An 18,653-nucleotide genomic window follows, 5' to 3' on the forward strand; every position below is an offset into this window, starting at 1 on the left:
AATCAATGTGGGGCACAGTCAGCTGCTTTCCAACACAACTGCTTTATTTAAAAAAAACCAGTTCTACAGGCTCCTGTACAATGTGATTTTGTTGGAGTGTTGAGATCCCTATGTTTTTTGCCCTGGAAAAGGCACATTGTATCCACGCTGTTCTCTCATAGTAAGGCATGCCTGACAGCTGGCAACATCACATTCATTTAAAGGATTTTTCCTTACAGGACGAGTATGTTCGCCTCTTTTTCACCTGGAGGCTTGCCAGATGTGGTGTTTGCAGTATTTCACTATCACATCTTAGAAAACTTCTGACAGTTTAAGTAGCCTGGAAAGTTCAAATCTTGATATCCATTATTTGGTTGGTCAGAGTTCTTGAAATTGCTGCTGTTCCTGGCACTAAGCTGCTCTCTGGGTCCAATCTAGAACTCTGTTTAATTTCATCCGATATTTTGCTTTTGATTGTAACTTTTACCTGAAATCTTTCAAAGCACATAGTGTGGTTATGTTATGTGAGCTAGATAACGATACATATCTCCTTCTTATACACATAGTTAATTGGATATAACTGGTGCCCAAAGAGGAAAACTTTCTCTTGTTTTATGAATGTCTTCTGCTTAAAAGTTTCTATTGTAGATGTTCTTCTGTGACCCAATAATTACATATACATAGCTGTTGATTACAACTTTGTACTGTAGTTAGCTTTTGTTACCCTTTACATGATTTTTAGAGTAAATCCGGGTAGCATTTCACTCAGCCCTCTTTTCAATATCACACTTAAACACACAACAAATTTTCTGCAGTTTTTGCCATGTTTGTCCTTCAATTAGTCCTTCACTTGTTAAATGAGTGAAACAGCGAAATTCCATTCATCTTTATTCTAGTTAGTCTGAATCAAGTATTGAGCGACACAGTTTTTACTCTGTTGTTCAAGCAGTGAGTGTCTATAACTACGGTGCTTGTTGATCAACCCCGAGCAACCCAATGTAGCTTTTAAGTCAGCCCTGTCGTGGGGGCCTGGACTACATGAATTTCGTAGGTCCCTTCCGAGCTAAATTACTGTATGATTTTATCTCAGGTGTAGTTTCTGATCTTGCAAATCTCAACTTCGCCCATTTTCTTTAATGCAGGCTGAGGTGTTTTTGTGTGTTAATGCAAATGTCATTCATTTCTTAGCAAAGAAAAATGAGAGAAAGGGATGCACTGGTATGAACTAATCTGCCAATTTAATTTTTCATCCTCCACATGGAAATTCTGCAATTTTTATACTGAGAAAACTGACACTTTTTTTTTTGAGAAATGTACCATTTATTCCACTTGGAAAACAGTCAAAGCCAAACCATAAGACTGATCGTTTTGGTCTAAGCAATTACAGTCTAGCTTCCAAGCAGTCATTTGAGGGGTGAGGCCTGTAATATTCCATCTAACTTGTCATATAGGTCCCTTGTTTTTAAGTTTCCTTACAAGGCTGCTCACAGTGGAACTCCTAGCTTCATTGGCATAGCCAGGACTCTGTCCTCTTTATCTATTCTTAGTTTTACATTAAAAATGCCCTTAAAAAGAAAATATTGCAGTAACTTCTCCTATTATAATAGTCAAGCAAGATCTCCCATGTGTGAGTGAAGGTTAGGTCATTATCCACAATTTTCAGTATTTCCCTCCTCAAGGTGCTTGTTTGGGATAAACCTTGAGAGGCCTGAGATAGAAATGGGCTTATTATGGTTTTTATTTTCTTCATTCTCTCTCCTGTGTAGTAATGATGGTGCTCATCTGGATCTTTTCCTTTGTTAAAATCACTTTCACTGACCCACAGCTTTTTCGTGGACCTTTCCTAGCCTAGAATATTAAATGCAGATGTTATTATTTTGTTTCTTCCAATTCAATTTTCCTATTTCCAAAGGAATTTTAGGGTTTTTCTTTTCACTAGTTTCAGAGTTTTCTAACTCCTTAACAGTGATTTATTTGTTTAAGTTTTCCAATCGTCTGATACAGTATCATTTTGACTTTTTCTGCTATTTCTGCTGGTTTCTCTGCCAAAATATGTAGTTCTTATTTCTGTATCTCTGCCCTATCTTGAAATATTTTTTTTTTGATTAGGTGTACATTTCCACTTTCATTCTGGTCGTTTGTTTAAGGGCAATTAAATTCATAGCATGTACCACTATTGTCCAGGAAACTTTGCAGTACTGATTTCTATACAAGCCTTCAAAAAAGAGTCCAAATATTGTTGAAAACAGTTCTCATGCATGATTGCGTTGGCAGTAATTAGAAGGTAGTAAAGAAAATTATTAAGACTGCAGTAAGAGATGTGCCAAATAGCTCTGGGGAAATTCAGGTGGCCATTAGAGGATGTATCCCACCGGCCTGCTGGTATAGATTTTTAATAGAAAAAAAGTATTCACAAGAAACAAAAATCCTGTGATGCTTGCATTCCACAGCTTTGTAAATCTTCCCTATAGGTACTGATCGTTTGCCTGGTTAAGTAGTTTGCTGATTTCAAATATACCTTTCTCCTTTTTAAAAGCATTTTGAGAGGTCTCTTTTGGACTTTTGGGTTAAATTGTGTCCCAAAGCATAGTGTATTTCCAGCCGTGAGGTCTCTTGAGGAACATATATAACAGGAAATGTTTAAAAAAAAAAAAAGAAATGAAAAAATCCGAGACCCCAAAAAAACCAGCCAACCAAAACTGTAAAGTAAACATGAGATACATAGGATATGTGCCAAACATGGTACCAAGCATGTACCAAACTGTTTTTATAATGTGTGTGGATGGTTTCCTTCAAAAGTTTTTTCACGTCTTACAAAAGATATGAAACAAAAAAAGAGAATGTTACTATAATTTACTCAAAGGCCGTATCAAGTCAGTCATCAGCCCTCTACTGAATAAGATTTTTGTGCACTTATACACAGTAGTTCATACCTACCTGCTCATGCTGTTACTACCATTATCTAGTATTGTTTCGTATTGCAGTTAACACCCAGAATGTGCTAATGACATACAAGGAAAAAAAATCTACCATTGCAGAGAACTTAGCTTTTGTTGACTGCAAGGGCCAAGAGATGAGAACTACAGTGAAAGTTGCAATGCAGAAAAATGCAGAAAGTGGCAGAAAAACGCTGGAGTTTTTTGTATTCTTTCTTACAAAAGTAACAGATTTTTGCACTAAATTGCTGTTGATGGCTTGGTTCATGAGTAAGCATTTCCCATTTCTCTCAGCCCTTCTTCCAGCTTGATTAGGAGAAAGACTCCTCAAACAAGCCCAGCACTTTTTTTTCTTTTTCTTTTTTCGTTCCCTTCTCTTAAACTTAGTTTTGTTTGCTATGCCTGATCACATCCAAGCACACTCTGTGGAGGCAACGAACAGCTGTCTTTGTTGAGACATTCCTGCATGATTGTCATCTAACCACCAGCATCTCCCCAGCAATTGACCTGAAGTCCCAGGACTGTACTCAGCTGCTCCAGTCCTCCTATTACAGTGAAAATCTTTCTTCACCTACTTTCAGTTCTGCAATCTTTAGTCTTCTCCTTTTGCATGATTTGAAAAATGCAGGAGCAGCTGTGTCTGCCAAAGTTCCATGTGGAATAGCAATTTCCTATGGTGGAAAAATACGCTCTGCACAGTAATTACTGTAAGTCAAGTCCATTTAATCTGCACAAGGACTATTATTGTCTTATGCAGTTTCGGGGGATTTGGGAGGCTTAGTCTCCAAAGTTTGTAGGATAGCAATCTTATAGATGTTAGAGGTGTGACACATGTTAGATTGCTGCATATATTGGGTAGCAGAGTTTTTGGCATCACAGGCACACAGGTATAAAAATGGAATATAAACTCCAGTTTCTCGTGAGTAAGTATAGCTAAGAGGTAGATATGTGATAATCACTATATAGCTTTCCTGTTTCCGTATATTAACTTTGTCCTACGTACTTTCTTGAACTTCTAAGCATTTTTCCCCTCTCTTTTGGTTAGTATAGAAGGGCATAAGATTGCAGCAGGTACCCTTTTGTGGTGGTTTTTCAGATCTCTCACTTGACACAAAAAAGGGAGGCGTTAAATGGTTTTCTATGAAGAGAGCCACACCAAGGCTTTAAAATAACAGTTAGATCTGTAAACTCTATTAAATCATGAGCTCAGCCTAACTTTTCCTTTCTCTCCCTTTCAGTTTTCAGTCAACTAGTTACTTCCCTTCATCGCCAAAAGTGGTTATTTGTTATTCTTGTACTGTTGCAGCCACTGCTATTGTTTCAGTATTGAATTTGGCAGAGGAAAGGAGCCTGTGGTGCTTGGGCACCTGTGAAAACACCTACCATGAAACTGTAGAATTGTATATATTTTAGTTTTAAAAATTTGTTCTTTAACATTATTATTAGGAAGCTCCTCTAGTTGACTAAGCTAAAGTTTGGACACTTCTTTATTACTTTTCTTTTCTCCAATTTTTTATATGTTTATATGAGCTGAAATCTCTATGTGTAGATTCTAGTTCTTTATTTCGATCTCGCCGTAATTTTCCCAACTGTGGTTTGATCTTTTGCAGAGATTCTAGTGGTCTCTAGACCACAATTTGAAAAACACTACTTGGAAAATATTTAGTCTTCAGTTCTTGTTTTGGTCTTTTTATGGAGTTGGAGAATTGAGGGGTCCAAGTTCATCAACTTAAGTGTTTTGGGAACAGGACTGTTTCCTATGAAGAATGTTGCCTGATGCAACTCGAAGTAGGGCATATCAGCTCTTGAGGACAATATATTTGTACAAAAATCAGCAAAATACTTAAATCTGTTTCAAAATCCTCCACCGTCTTGTCCAGCTTGTGATTTTTCTGCCTGACAGAAGCATGTAAATCCAGCTTGCAAAATCTGCAAAACCCTTACATATTCAGGTGAGATCCAGATATGCTGACTGTAGATCTTTATCTTTAGTTCACACTTGCCTACATCATTACCTTCCGAGTCCCTGTGGCTGACCAGTCCAATTCTGTAAGAGCATTTCACCTGCTCAGTTTTTGTCCTTTCCTTGTAGCCAAGCTTATGGAATCAAAAACCTCTAGGTCAGGAAACCTAGGCAGTGCTTTTCGTATTTCCCTTTTGTTTGAATTTCAAACAAAGGGACATAAGCAGATTACTATCATCCATAAGGTCAAACCATAAATTCCTAGCAAAGCAATAGAAGATGCCATGTTGAGCTATCAACGATCAAAATTACAATAATAGCTCCAGATAAGGCATTCCTGCTGTGAAGGAAGCCGGAAAACTTCCTTGGAGTCTTCTGTCTCTAGGCGTGCATTAATTTGTACATTGTCCAAAATGTATCTTCTAGCTATTACTTTAAAACACCCAACATATTAGCAAATCTTCATTTATGCTTCAGTGATTCTTCAGAAGGAATCTCCAACTGCTCTACTACAGTTCTCTGGATAACGACCTTTCTTACCAGATGCGAATACTTCTTGACCAAAAAAGTTACTGTACCACATGCCCAATGTGAATTATTAACTGCTCAGATCCAATTTTTAAAGTAGGTATTTGTTTAAACAATTTGAAGTTGATCATGAAGAAGATTTTGTGTCTAGAACTTATGATTTAATTTATTATTTATTTAATGTCTCCCTCCTACAGTAGGGTAATATGAGTTGCTCAAAATGGTCTTGCAGCATGTTGGAATAAATGTTAAGATTACTCCAAATAGACTTGTTAAAGCTCAACGCAAGGCCATGTTTCATCCACGATTATCCACAATGCATCTGTTCAGCATACCAATCTTTGTAAGTATTTCCCTTAAAAAAGAAAAGAAAACCCTAGAAATAAAGGCAATTGCTTATGTAAGCAATTTCAAAGTTAAATATTGTCTTAGAAGTACTGTGGATGGAAAACAGTTGCTTGGTACGGCATGATAAGTCCAGTGAGGTTAATTAGCGAGCTGTTCAGCTTTTGCAGGAGCCAAGAAGCAATAAGAAGTAATCCAAAGTTTGGATTGAATTATTCTGTCTCTTGTAGGGACTTGCAAATGGAGTTTACAAATTTCCAACCATGCAGAGAGTGGTATGGGTTTTTTTCTTGAGAAAATTGCTGTTTGGAAACAATTTCAGCAATACATTACAATGCTATGTTACAGTCATGAGCTACCAAGTTATCACTGGTAAGTGATCCTTCACGAGTCAAGAGCTGGATGTTTAATTGCTCACTTCTGGGATTCTCATTTTGCTCTGTGTTTGGTCTCTAAGTTAGGGCCCATTTTCCAGGCCTACAGTCCTTTTGACTCGTGTCCTATGGATCTCTCTCGCTGATGAAAAAATGCTCTGTGTTAAAAGAGATTCACCACGTACGCACTCAAAGCAAACGAAAAGTCTCCCTGTAGGTGGCACGCATGGGACAGATCACTGCTTATACCTCATGGGAGTGGCACGACGAGGGTGCTGTTGCCTGGGTGTATACAGGCTACTCATCAGGGCGCTTTGGCATGGCGGGTGTGCAGGTCCTACAGGGAGGCACTGAGCCATTGCTGAGCAGTGAGAAATTCCCAAGAGCCACCAGCCTGGATGCAGGAGAGCTGAGAAGCAGCTTCCTGGGATAGTGTGTGCTGGGAGGAAGGAAATACGGAGTCAATTCTTTGCTCTGCCCTTGATGTAAGATCTTAAGCTGTGTCCGGTGTCCACCCTTGTAACTCTCTTTCCTGCTTCATCTGTCTGGCGTCTTCTGTGTAACATTTTTAGGTTTGCATCTGTCTTTCAATAGCTGTTTACCTAGAGCTTCTAATTGAAAGTGTAAGTTTCAGCTGAGCTGTAGAGTTAGAAACCACCTTGTCTTGCCTGTCCATCACTCTTAATCAAGTATTGAGGGGTGGGACAGGCTTAAGCAGAGAAGCCTGGCCTGGGTTTTTTTTTCTTCAGTCTTGTTCCATTTTCATAGCACTGTGTTTAGTTCCCAACACAGCTGTGATGAAAAAAGATCATGAGATAACTACAGCACAGACTCGTGGTGTGCGACATTACTGTGAAAAGATAAGAAAGGGACACTGCACAGTATCTTTTTCTTACTTCATATATTTACTATTAACATACGTTCGAGCAATAGGATCTTTGCACTGGCTGAGTTCCTGTCCTGGAAGACATTCCCTGTGTTTCACCATTGGCCCTGTCTGTCACTGTTGGTGGGCCTGAGATCATTGAAGTGGAGGTTTGTGTTCCTATGAATGAAAAATGTGCAAATAAATAGCAGTGTGCTTTACTGACTGCGCCCTTTGCCAGACCTGAAACTACATGTGTGAGAGGAGACACACTTAATACAGTGGTGCATTCAATCAAACATTAATAGTATCTGTGCAAAGAATTATCAAAAGGACTGGTAAGTTATGCGTTCAGAGAGGCCTTATACAGTTACGACAACGAATGTCTCAGCATTTTCAGAGCAAGAAATGAGGCCTTTTTGTTCTCCTCCAAGGGGCGAGTAGCACCAAGGTGCGTGTTGGCAGTTTGCTTGCTCCAGACTCTGAAAGAATGCTTGGTTTGCAAAATTTACATCTCTTCTGTTTTCTTCCCCAGTTATGAATTCCATGTGAAACCCAGAAATCCTCTTGGTGAAGGCCCGAGTAGCAATGTTGTGACATTCAGTACTGAATCAGGTAAGAACTTCCAAAGGTCCAACCATCGTTTACAGTGGCTCTAGTATCCGTGTTTTTGAGTTATATGAAAGGCTCTCTTGCTTCATTTTGCGTGATTAGTCTTGCTCTTTGCTATCTGCACATTGGGTTTTTACTACTGAGCACGTTACAGTAGTGGCCTGGAAGGTTAGCCTTGAGATCAGGGCTATATTGTCTGAGGAGGTAAGATGGCCAGACTGCAGGAGAAAAAAAAACAGGAGCACAGAGAGTTTGTCTGGTGTTCATTATGAATAAGCTAACTTTATCCTTAGAGAAGTCTCAGTCATTTAAGGTTCATTTTCCTGACCTTTTTGTATCTATCAAACTTCTGTGACTTCTGGATGGGGAACATAAGGGTTTTCTTTGGGTTGGGGTGTTTACAGGCACTTTTGCTACCTGTTCAATAAGGCTGCTCTATGATAGTGATGTCTTTTGGCTGAAAGAAGGATTGAGAAATAGCAGTTGGGAAAAAGTCAATGTCCCAGTATGTCCTCTTCTATCCTGTTTACTCTCCTGTGACACTGTTGAAGAGGTGTATACAAGCTTATTTTGACCATTGGTTGGTTCCCAAGTTAAGTCCTATCTGACTCAGAGGCAAGAATCAGAGAGTGCCTTTGCTTTCCCTATCCCAGTTCCCCATGAGGCGTAACTACAGTTGACTTGTTGACTTCAAACAAGTAAGATAGATAGCATCTTTTGTGATGTGTTTATTGCTTGATAGTACTTAAGGACCATATAAAACATGAAAGGGATTTAGCCTTTTTAAAAGGACTTTCTCAATCTGCGTTTTGAGCCAGGTATAATAATATAATAGTCCTCATCTAGTGCTGTCACTGATGGATGAGAGTTTTGGCTGAGCAAGGGATTAGTCAGGGAGGAGTTCAGACTATGCCACACATATTTAAAAACTGTGAATACACTCTTTGTAATCCTAGATTGTTGACACTGAAAAAATGTTTATGCCAAGTGCAGTTTTCATGAATGACAAGGCTTATGTTCTGTCTGCTATTTAGCTTGGACAAATTAAGTGGACAGTTTTATTTTTTCTTAATTGCACACACCTATTTCTTGCTTTTGGGCTTTCACAGCCAGGTTTTGTGTGGCAAGTATTACAGAGGGGTCCTTTTTATTATTTAAGTTTCAAAATTGAAATTTTAAAAAAGATGCAGTAGAACTGGTTTTTGCTGGTTACAGGTTTAAACTCTTATTTTTACTAGAACTGTCTTTGGTATTGTCGCATACGTAAAACTTTTAAAAGCTCATTGATACTGTAATTTCACATAAGAATTATATTTCTTTTAATTTAATTTAATAAAAAAGTGAACTTTGCTTCCAAAACTTTCCGTTTCACAAATTACAGCTTATGTCTAATGTAGAAAATCACTTACCAATGCTTTTCCATTGAAATATTGTGAAAGTTCTTTTTACAGTGTCTGATTGTATGTTTGTTTTCTTCCTGCAGCGGACCCAAGAGTGAGCGAGCCAATTTCAAGTAAGCCTTTCATGTATAGCATAGCGTCTTCTGATCGGGAATTTTTTCAGAAATGAGATAGCATAATTTTATGAGGGGGGTGGCTGTACTGCACCAATTAAATGAGTTATGGAATCAAACCGCATTCACACATGATTTCACTCCTTCCACCCATACGCCTGGTAAGGAATTCATGCCAGGCTGCTTATTTACCTGAGCGGAACACAATCAATGTGATGTGGTGCTCCCATGGCAGCTGGGATGGCTTCAAACCAACATAAACAAATGAGCCAAGCACAGCCTCATATTTTCTCAGCCTTGTCATTAAAGCAAAAGAAAGCTCTGTAAAATTAATAAGATGCTCCACACTTTTCAAGTGAGTTAACAGAGCACAACTCAGAGGATACTATTTAACTGCCATTGTGTTTTAGAAAAATGTTCTGCTTCTGAAGGCTTGATCCAGCTCTGCTTTAGGTCACTTGCAAGACTCTTGCTGTCTTTGGTGGGAAGTGGACAGAGCTTTTGAAGAACAGCTGAGATCACTCAAGCTAATTGGGCTGCTTTTCCATTTGTAACGGACATCACTTTGACAAACACTGAGACACCATTTCTTTCCACATAATTCATGACACTTAATTTTTATGTGTATGTTTGTTAAATCACGTACAGTTTGCTGCAAGTTGACTGTCCTGGCTTAAACCCATTGAAAAACAGTGGCTGTATCACACACTTTGTAAATGAGAGTTTTGCCAACACACAGACATTGTTCCCCCAACAAGGTCCTAGAACGAGCTTATTCCAAACTGGCACCACACACAGAGAGCTGAAGCAGTTCACTGCATCAGTCATCTCTGCACCCTTTGGTGCTTCCCTGAAATACTTTTCGTGCTCAAAATGCAGGTGACTGGTGCCATAGTGCATTCTGCTCCATCAAGGTTTCTAATTCTATTTATTTGAATGTATTTTGTATGCAGCATCATACTTCAGCCTCTTTCTTCCTCTCCTGCAGTGGGAAAGGACGCTATCTGGACCGAAATCCCATTCAATTCAGACACCTATTCAGAATGCAAAGGGAAACAATATGTAAAGAGGACTTGGTATAAGAAGTTCGTAGGCGTGCAGCTGTGTAATTCGTTGAGATACAAGATATACCTCAGTGATTCACTTACAGGTAAGAGACATTCAAATTAGTGTCATCCACATTACACACTCCTTAAAGATATCATGGTTCCAGAACTAAGAGGTTTAACAAGATGAGCTCTGATGAAGTGTGATCAGGTATGTTTACTCTTGTCTGTAGACAGATTGATCATAAACAGTAATCTGCTTGTGCTCAGTAATTATTGATGTGTTTGATACTGAATTTTCAGACTCAAGAGTGACTTCTCTGTGGTGATCATTTGATTTTAAGTATCTGTTAGTATCCTGCGGGTCATACGGAAAGTTGATAAAGATCAGGTCTCTGACATATATTGAATAGCATATATTGTAAAGGTGACAAATTTGTAGCCTGGAATAGTTATTAATTAGAGGATTAAAACCTAATTTTAGACCAGAATTAGACTGAGTCATTCCCATCCCATTGGGTAAACATCTAGTTTCTTCATTACTGTGAGGTTTATAAATGCATGACTTCACTCTAGTCAACAGGTTTTACTCATCTGCTTTGACATTTTTGTTTTGTTTTCACATTCCCCATTTTTGCTTATAATCTCTTCCCCCACACACCTTCTTTTTCTTATATTATGTGTTATTACTAACAGCAGCCTCCTGGCCTTACCTTCTCAAATTTTGTTCAGTGCCTTAGGGTCACTAGAGTGTGAAGTATTTAAGACCTGAATCAAGAGACGCATGCTGTGTGTAAGCTGGGAAACAGCCTGTAAAAAGTGTTTTTCAGTTAATTGATAGCTAAGCAGAACTTTGTGTCTCATGTATATTGTACAAGCTATATTTAGAAATATGTGAACTTCTTCCAGTCCATCCCAAGCTCCTGGCTTTCTTCTGTATGAGGTCTTTTAGCAGAGCTGCATGGACAGCTTTATCACAATGGCATTAATATGGCATCCAGAGCACAAAGACTATAACACAACTGTGTGTTGGAAACGTCTTTTGAGTGCAAGTTAGGCAGTACGTTCATCACGTTGGTTGCATTAAGTAGGAGAAACTGTGGCTGAAAGAATTAACTTTCATAACCTAAAGTTGCCCCATCTCAGAGCTCAGCACCTCGCAGGAGCAGGGCTCAGGGTTTTATGTGTAGCAACATGGAGAGAAAAGAGCAGGGGAGTGCAGGGCAGCCCTTGCCGATGTAATTTTAACCTGCCCGGCCTTGCACCTGGCACCGTTCTCCCGTGAGCAGACAAGGAAGGAAAGCCCTGTCATTATTAGCAAGTACAATACCTCGTATATAAATAATATCTTGGCAATTGTGTGAATAAAAGAGCCTGTTTTGAACAGAGGTATCATTCATTCAGCTGTTGCTGTACTAACCAGCTGTGATCAAATGACAAACACTGGCAATGAGGCATAAGTGTATCACAAAACCAGCCAGTAGAGGAAATAGCAGCGCTAATCTAGCAGGACTAGACTTCAGCCCTAAATCAAGCGAATTAACACTGCAGTGAAAGCTACTTCAATCTTAGGAGAAAAGTTTAATATATCAGGAGCCCATTTTCCTATTTTCATTAGATTGTTTTTGTTCTTGCTGGAAGGGTGGTGATTTAACTTGGCTGGAGGAAGGTGGCGGTAGCCACCTTGTATTCATTATACTTGCTAAACCTGGTTCTTGCATTGAATTGTTACAACCAGTGCTGACCAGTTGTGACAATATTTGAAAGAATCGAAATATTTATGTAGAAGGAAAGCTGCTCTTCCCCTGTTTCCTAAGTGAGACTGCCATGGCACAGGCCATTCTCTCTAATTGCGGGTGAGAAAGTTTCCAACGAGAAGCCAGACTCTGTTCTGATGTGTTTCACTGTCACACCTGGTCTCCTCGTGCCCCCGAGGCCAGCAGAAGCGTTATCTGCCAACACCAGCCAGCTGGGCGGGCAGCCTCTGCTGGTAGCGAAGGGCTGCGCTGAGCTCTTGAGTCCCACCTTACGCTGAAAGTACCTTCCGAAGCTTTGCTCTTTAAGCAGCCTGACGATCTTGAAATTGGGGTGCATCGTACAAACGCTCTTGTCTAAGGCAGGCGACAACCGTATCTTTGCCTGCTGGTTTTTAGCATGAATTTATACTTGTAGTGTTTCAGAATTCACAATGTATAAAACAAAGATAGTATCTAATTTTCTTAAGACCACCCGTAAGGGAACACTGGAAAAAAAAAATAATTTACTTTATGCTAGAATTGCTATCCCCAAAAGAGAAATATTAATCTAATCATTCCTTAGCTAAATGTTTTTAAGTGTGTTCCCTTATAATGGAAAGAATTGGGCAGTAAGAGTTTAATAGCCACGGAGAAAGCTGCTAATTTATGTAAAGCAATTGTTTGAACTATGCCTAGGTTACGCTGTGGGCCAGAAGAGTATGTGTGTATCTGAAAGTTACTGTTCTTGTGTTAGCCATAAAAATATCTGTTTTATTCTGTCTCTTATGAAGAAAAACTGGTCTATGTTACACATGCCAGGACTGTTCTATAAACCGACATCTACTGCTGACCTCATTTAACAGTCCTCCAGAGCAGTGCTGTAGGCATTCCAGAAAAGCAGGCCACCAAAAAAAAAGTATTTATTGAGGGGAGGAAAAAAATAAATTCTAAATGTGACCTTCAACAGCCATGGAAAAAAAAATGCCGTTTTGGGCAGCCTGAATGTTCTTAATTTCAGACTAAAAAATTGCTGAGAGGAACTCCCTCTGACCAGTTCTATGGAAAAAACATGCCTGCAGCCAAAACTAGATAGTAATAAATAATTTTCTAAAGTGAGAGAAGAACTGCATGCACAGACTGTCAACTGGAGGTGAGAATTTTTGGCAAAGTATTGATCAGATCACAAAAAATAGGAGAGAGAGAGAGAGAGTTTATTGGTTGGCTGCTCTGTTATTAATTGCACTTTAGGGAGCAGTATCGTAAGCCGCCTCACCATCTCTCAAGCAGCCAGGCTGGCACAGATTCAAGGCTACAGAACACCCAACATCTAATGAGTAACTGGATTTTCTGCTTAGCTTATACCTGAGAACTGAGCCTATCTCTAAATGCTCTCACCTGCCTTTTCAAGCTGACAACCAAAGGTTGAACATATTAAAAACAAGTGCTGTGAAAGGAGTTTAGAAAAAACCGGTAAGTTTATCTGAAAATGTTTCCTGCCAAGATTTGGGAGGAGAAAGTAGCATGCTTTCCTCCATCTTCTGAACTGAATTTTACTAATGTCTTGCAAATCAAACCCGACATCTCTCTGTCAAAACTCCTTCACTGTGAGTCCTCTGGTTAACAGGATGAGCACAGCCCGTAACGTCAGGACAGGCTGCATGGGGCACCTGAGACCCTGCTTTCTACTCAGTTGCAGTCAAGTGTCCTGTTAAGCAGTCCTGCTAATAAATACACGGGCACGCTTCATGCTCTGGATAAGCAGTTACTATACCGAGGTCATCTATTTGTTAAAGAATATCCCTTGCACATACATGTTGTAAAACTATGATTTATAAAACGGGCCTCAGCTGTGTTATGAGGTGGTCTATAAAAATGTCTTCGAAGGCACTGGGGGCATCCTGACAGGGAACCAAACCTGCCATCCATTCACATCACTAGGAAAACTTACCTCATTTTTGATATAATCAGGATGAAGTTCTAGGTAATAACAGACTTTCACTTACTGTATGAAATGTAGGAAGGAGAAAAAACACATTCAGGCATAAATTTTGGATAGGAATCATAGAATGGTTTGTGTTGGAAGGGACCTTAAAGATCATCTAGTTCCAACCCCCCTGCCATGGGCAGGGACACCTCCCACTAGACCAGGCTGCTCAAAGCCCCATCCAGCCTGGCCTTGAACACTTCCAGGGATGGGGCATCCACAACTTCTCTGGGCAACATGTTCCAGTGCCTCACCACCCTCACAGTAAAGATTTTCTTACTAGTATCTAATCTAAATCTACCCTCTTCCACTATGCTCCAAGGAGTCCCTCCCCATGTTTCCTGTGGGCCCCCTTCAGGTACTGGAAGGCCGCTATAAGGTCTCCCTGGAGCCTTCTCTTCTCCAGGCTGAACACCCCCCCAACTCTCTCAGCCTGTCCTCATAGCAGAGGTGCTCCAGCCCTCTCATTATCTTTGTGGTCCTCTGGAGTTGCTGCAACAGGTCCATGCCCTTCTTATGTTGGGGGCCCCAGAGCTGGATGCAATACTCCAGGTGGGGTCTCACCAGAGCAGAGTAGATGTGCAGAATCCCCTCCCTCGACCTGCTGGCCACGCTGCTTTTGATGCAGCGCAGGATGTGGTTGGCTTTCTGGGCTGTGAGCGCACATTGCTGGCTCATATTGAGCTTCTCATCCACGAGCGCCCCCGAGTCCTTCGCCTCAGGGCTGCTCTCAGTCCGTTCTCCGCCCAGCCTGTATTTGTGCTTGAGATTGCCCTGGCCCACGTGCAGCCATGAGCACTGTACTTGGCTTATGCATATAATGCTCAAATTACAGCTACAGATCCTGAGAAGAAAAGAATGGTAGCATTCACCTTGGCTTCCCCACAGAGCGAAGAGCACAGCCCATTGCCTCTGGTGGTTTTTGGAAATAGCCCTCACTAAACTGGATGTGGATTTTAAACTTGCTGCTTCTTTGCTTTCAGGAAAATTTTATAACATAGGAGACCAGAGGGGCCATGGAGAAGATCACTGCCAATTTGTAGACTCATTCTTAGACGGAAGGACAGGACAGCAAGAAGATCTACCAGTCAAAGATGGTAATTCCTTGCTCCTGTCTCTGTAGCAAACCTTGGCAATTCCTTTGTTTGTGCGTTTCTTTTTCCTGCCAGTGGATTCAGCGCCCACTGCTGGGGTGGGCGATGGAAAGGGACTACTGGCTTTGCAGGCAGAAGAGAGTCGAGAAGTTTTTGAAGATGAGCAATGACTTATTAAAAGGAGGTTATGACTCGGGTGCTGTTAGGTAGTAAACAGCCTCTCACCCGTTTAAAGCATTCCAACAGATTATTCACAGTTGGTATTACATATTTAAACCCAACCACAAATTTGAGTTTGCTGAGAGGCATGAAGTGTTATGTTCAAACTAGCAAGGTTGATTTGAAGTGCAGTAAATCATCAGCTGGGCATTAAACAGCTTTGTTTAGTGCTAATGAGAAACTAAAAAGTTATTACTGGAAAATATAATTCATGCTGCAGTAATTCTGTGTGCACTAATTTGAACCGGGTGCCTAGAATTCCAGTCTGGTCTAAGTGGGCATGGGACTGGGTGTCCTAAATGCAGCTGTGACCTGCCTGGCTATTTTTCCTATGTTGCCGAGGCTCGGGGATAAGAAAATCGTATTTCTGTCAGCTGAACTCCTGCCTTGCTTGTCTGCCAGTGTGAGGGAGTCCATTCCCTTGTGGGGTAAGGACGCGGGCTGTATTGATACACGCGTGCGGGCTGAGTGTGTCGTGGAATATTTTACCACAAAAAAAAATCAAAACGGTTCTCAGTACTGTATCAGTGTGTTGACCAAACCTTCCCGTCCGCAGTGCTTCAGTTATAAAACACCTTACAGAAATATAGAAATGCATCGAGGTAGGTGTGGGAGATTAAAGTGAAGTGCCTAAATCTTTCACAAGTTTTTTCGAAAACAAAAGAATGATCTGAAAGGTGTTTGCTTATGTGTGATTTTTTTTTTTAATTTTTTTTTAAAGAAGGCTTTGCTTTTCCTTTCCCAGTCAGTGTTGCCCATTTGTAAAGGTATTTTGTTTATATAAGGGATTGTTTGAATCCAATTTGGCGTTGCCAGGACAGCAGACCTCTCAGTTGTATCAGATTCACTTTGTTAAAAAGATTTTATAAATATTAAAAAAAAAACACAATTCTACATAAAAAGCTCGCTACTCCTACTTAAAGGACATTTTAAACCAATTTGTTTTCAGCAACTGGATTTAATGGAGTGGATTCATGAACTGTGTTCATTTTTAGAAAAAAACCCAAACCAAACAAACCCCACCAAGCAACAAAACAAAATATCAAACAAAAAAAGCCCTCACCTGGAGGGCTTGTTTTTCTAGAGCTTGTTTTTCTAGTAAATGAATTGAACAGAGAAAAGAACAGCCAGATTGTCCATCGCTGCTCAGTTCCTCCCTGGCTGGAGAAAGTTGAGTTCTGTTCAACCCAGAATTAAGTACCTGTGTTTGCCCTGAAGCGCAGGGAGGGCACTGTGATGGCTGTGCCCTAGGAGGTGCACAACAATGGTGCGTGTGTGTGTGCGTGCGCACATCTGCATGTGCACACCTGCACGCTTTAGCTGCACATACATTTCTGATGGTCGGATTCGGCACTAATCGCTCACTTTAATTTTTAACTTAATATTAATTGTTTGAACGGAAAGGAAGCGTATTGTCATACTGAACAGATTTAATGGAGGAACTATGATCTTTCGCTTGGGGATGGGGAGATAGCGTGAAATATCCCCAACTGTCAAGTTTTATTTAGGTTCCCTGCAGTGTTAAGGCCACTGCAGTGGGGACTATTTGATCACCGTCACTTTGGAAGGAGGAGCAGCCTCCTGTTTAGAGAAGCCCTAAGCAGCAGCAGCAGCCAGAGGGGGAAGGAGAGGGCACGCGCCTTGCCCAGCCAGCACTGTCCATGGAGGGGAGTCGGGCTTCACCCCCCAGGCTCTGGGCTGCAGCAATCCCAAGCGCTTCAGCTTCCGTTTGCGTTGGGTGGACAAGCGCCAGCTGTCTCAGGGCGCTGATGGACGGAGGGGCAGCAGACTGACCTGTTTGTGGCAGACGGGTTAGCAGCTTAGCGAGCAGGTTAGCCCTGAACTGAACTGCGTGCGTACAGCCTTCACAGGGACATGGAAGGAAGGGGCTTCCTGCAAACAAAACTCTCTTCTCTCTTCCAGGATTTTTCAGGGCGGTTCGTCAGGAACCTGTCAAATTTGGAAAAATAGGCGGGGAGACTCACATTAATTACGTTCGCTGGTATGAGTGCGGAACATCGATACCTGGGAAATGGTAGAGCCGACATGAACTTGGTGAAAAGGCCCAGCACTTACCAACCCCCCACACACACCCGCCCCCGACCGCCCCACGCAGGCTCAAAGATGGAAATGTTTATGGTCTGCCTGGCACTTCAGTTCGCTGATGCGCAAAGGTTTATAGAAGTCTAATGCCAATACCGCATTAATTGTGTAATAGTGTAGACTGCTTACTGTAGCTATCCAGTTTTACAAATTTGTTTTTAGATTAAAAGGTAAAAATAAAAATCCCCAACAGGCTAGGGACGTGTTGTAGGATAATGTATAGGGAAGCTGGCTCCCTATTCTTAAGGTATGGTTTATATGGTATTTTAAAAGATAACGGTGTGTATATTATTTATCACAATGTTGTAATAAATGTTTAAGGCACAGTTACGGCAGAGTTGGTCGTGGAATGCAACGTGCATTAGTTTTTAATATTCACTGGTCTTCTTATAATGTAAGTGCCATAAGCTACCTGTCCACATAGACCTGCAACGTCTCCCCAGTCATAAATTATATCCTGCAACCAGTAAACTTGAAGCGCTTTCTCCTCACACGTACAGTTTATACTCCTGCCAAAACGCCGAGGTAGGTTGCTATATGTGCAGCTTTAAACCATCAAGTTAGTGCGGTTTTTTCCATGTTTGTTTTCAAATGCTTCACCTCCAGCACAAAAGTATGTTCAGCCTCTTGCTATGGAGTTAGAGCCGCTGCCCCCAAGCTTGGCAGCGGCTGGCAGCTGGGTTTGGTGTCCTCCAACTGAGGCAGAGCCGTACACGCGTACATGGAATTAAAAAACAGAATTGGCCTCCATGGCAGCGGCTGTTCATGAAAACGTAGTTTTCAGACTGAGACTGACTGGTTCAAAAGCCAAATGTAGGTACAGCGCAGGGGGACTTGGAAAGATAAATGAAACCGGAAAAGAAAATAAGCTAGTTGCAACAGCATAATCAGGTTTATTTTATTTAAATAAAAAAAAAAGGTGGGTTAAAACATTGGGGAAGTAGTGATAACTGAACTTTAAAACTGCTTTACAGTAATTTTGATTAAAACCTCTCCCAAAGCTACTTGTTGTACTGCTTGAACATTTATGAACTAAATAAAGAGATGTAGGTTTTTTTAAAGGTGTTATTCATTACATTACTAATGTATTGAAAAAATATGAACAGGAACACCCAGATTATATATATAGTAGAAATAGTCATTTATAGAAAATGCCTTATAAAGTACATTGCAGGTACACTGTACTCCTAATAAAATATTTTTTAATCAAGTGTTTTTCTTAAGTGTTTTACGTGAAAACAAATCTTGGTTTCTGTGGCAAATGCTACTATTTCTGGGAAGCAATTTGTTCTGAACCGGGCACGTGTGAGGTGTGAAGTGGTGCGACAGACACCTGCTGCGTTAGGTCTGAGAAGA

The 18,653-nt window shown here is 40.7% G+C and overlaps 1 protein-coding gene across 39 annotated transcripts in view; it reads left to right on the top strand.

The window, feature by feature from the left end:
• The window catches only part of ABI3BP (ABI family member 3 binding protein), a 162,489-nt gene extending 143,982 nt beyond the window's left edge, over positions 1–18,507 (top strand). For all 39 annotated transcript variants that reach the window (XM_054187833.1, XM_054187933.1, XM_054187915.1 and 36 more), the window contains 5 exons: positions 7,526–7,605; positions 9,086–9,115; positions 10,104–10,265; positions 14,865–14,978; positions 17,118–18,507. In XM_054187833.1, the coding sequence (XP_054043808.1) occupies positions 7,526–7,605; positions 9,086–9,115; positions 10,104–10,265; positions 14,865–14,978; positions 17,118–17,233 (502 nt within the window). In that variant the 3' untranslated portion in view covers positions 17,234–18,507. The remainder of the gene's footprint in view (positions 1–7,525; positions 7,606–9,085; positions 9,116–10,103; positions 10,266–14,864; positions 14,979–17,117) is intronic.
• The last annotated feature ends 146 nt before the right edge of the window (positions 18,508–18,653 follow it).

Source organism: Rissa tridactyla, chromosome 1, assembly GCF_028500815.1.
Source record: "Rissa tridactyla isolate bRisTri1 chromosome 1, bRisTri1.patW.cur.20221130, whole genome shotgun sequence".
NCBI classification, from domain to species: domain Eukaryota; kingdom Metazoa; phylum Chordata; class Aves; order Charadriiformes; family Laridae; genus Rissa; species Rissa tridactyla.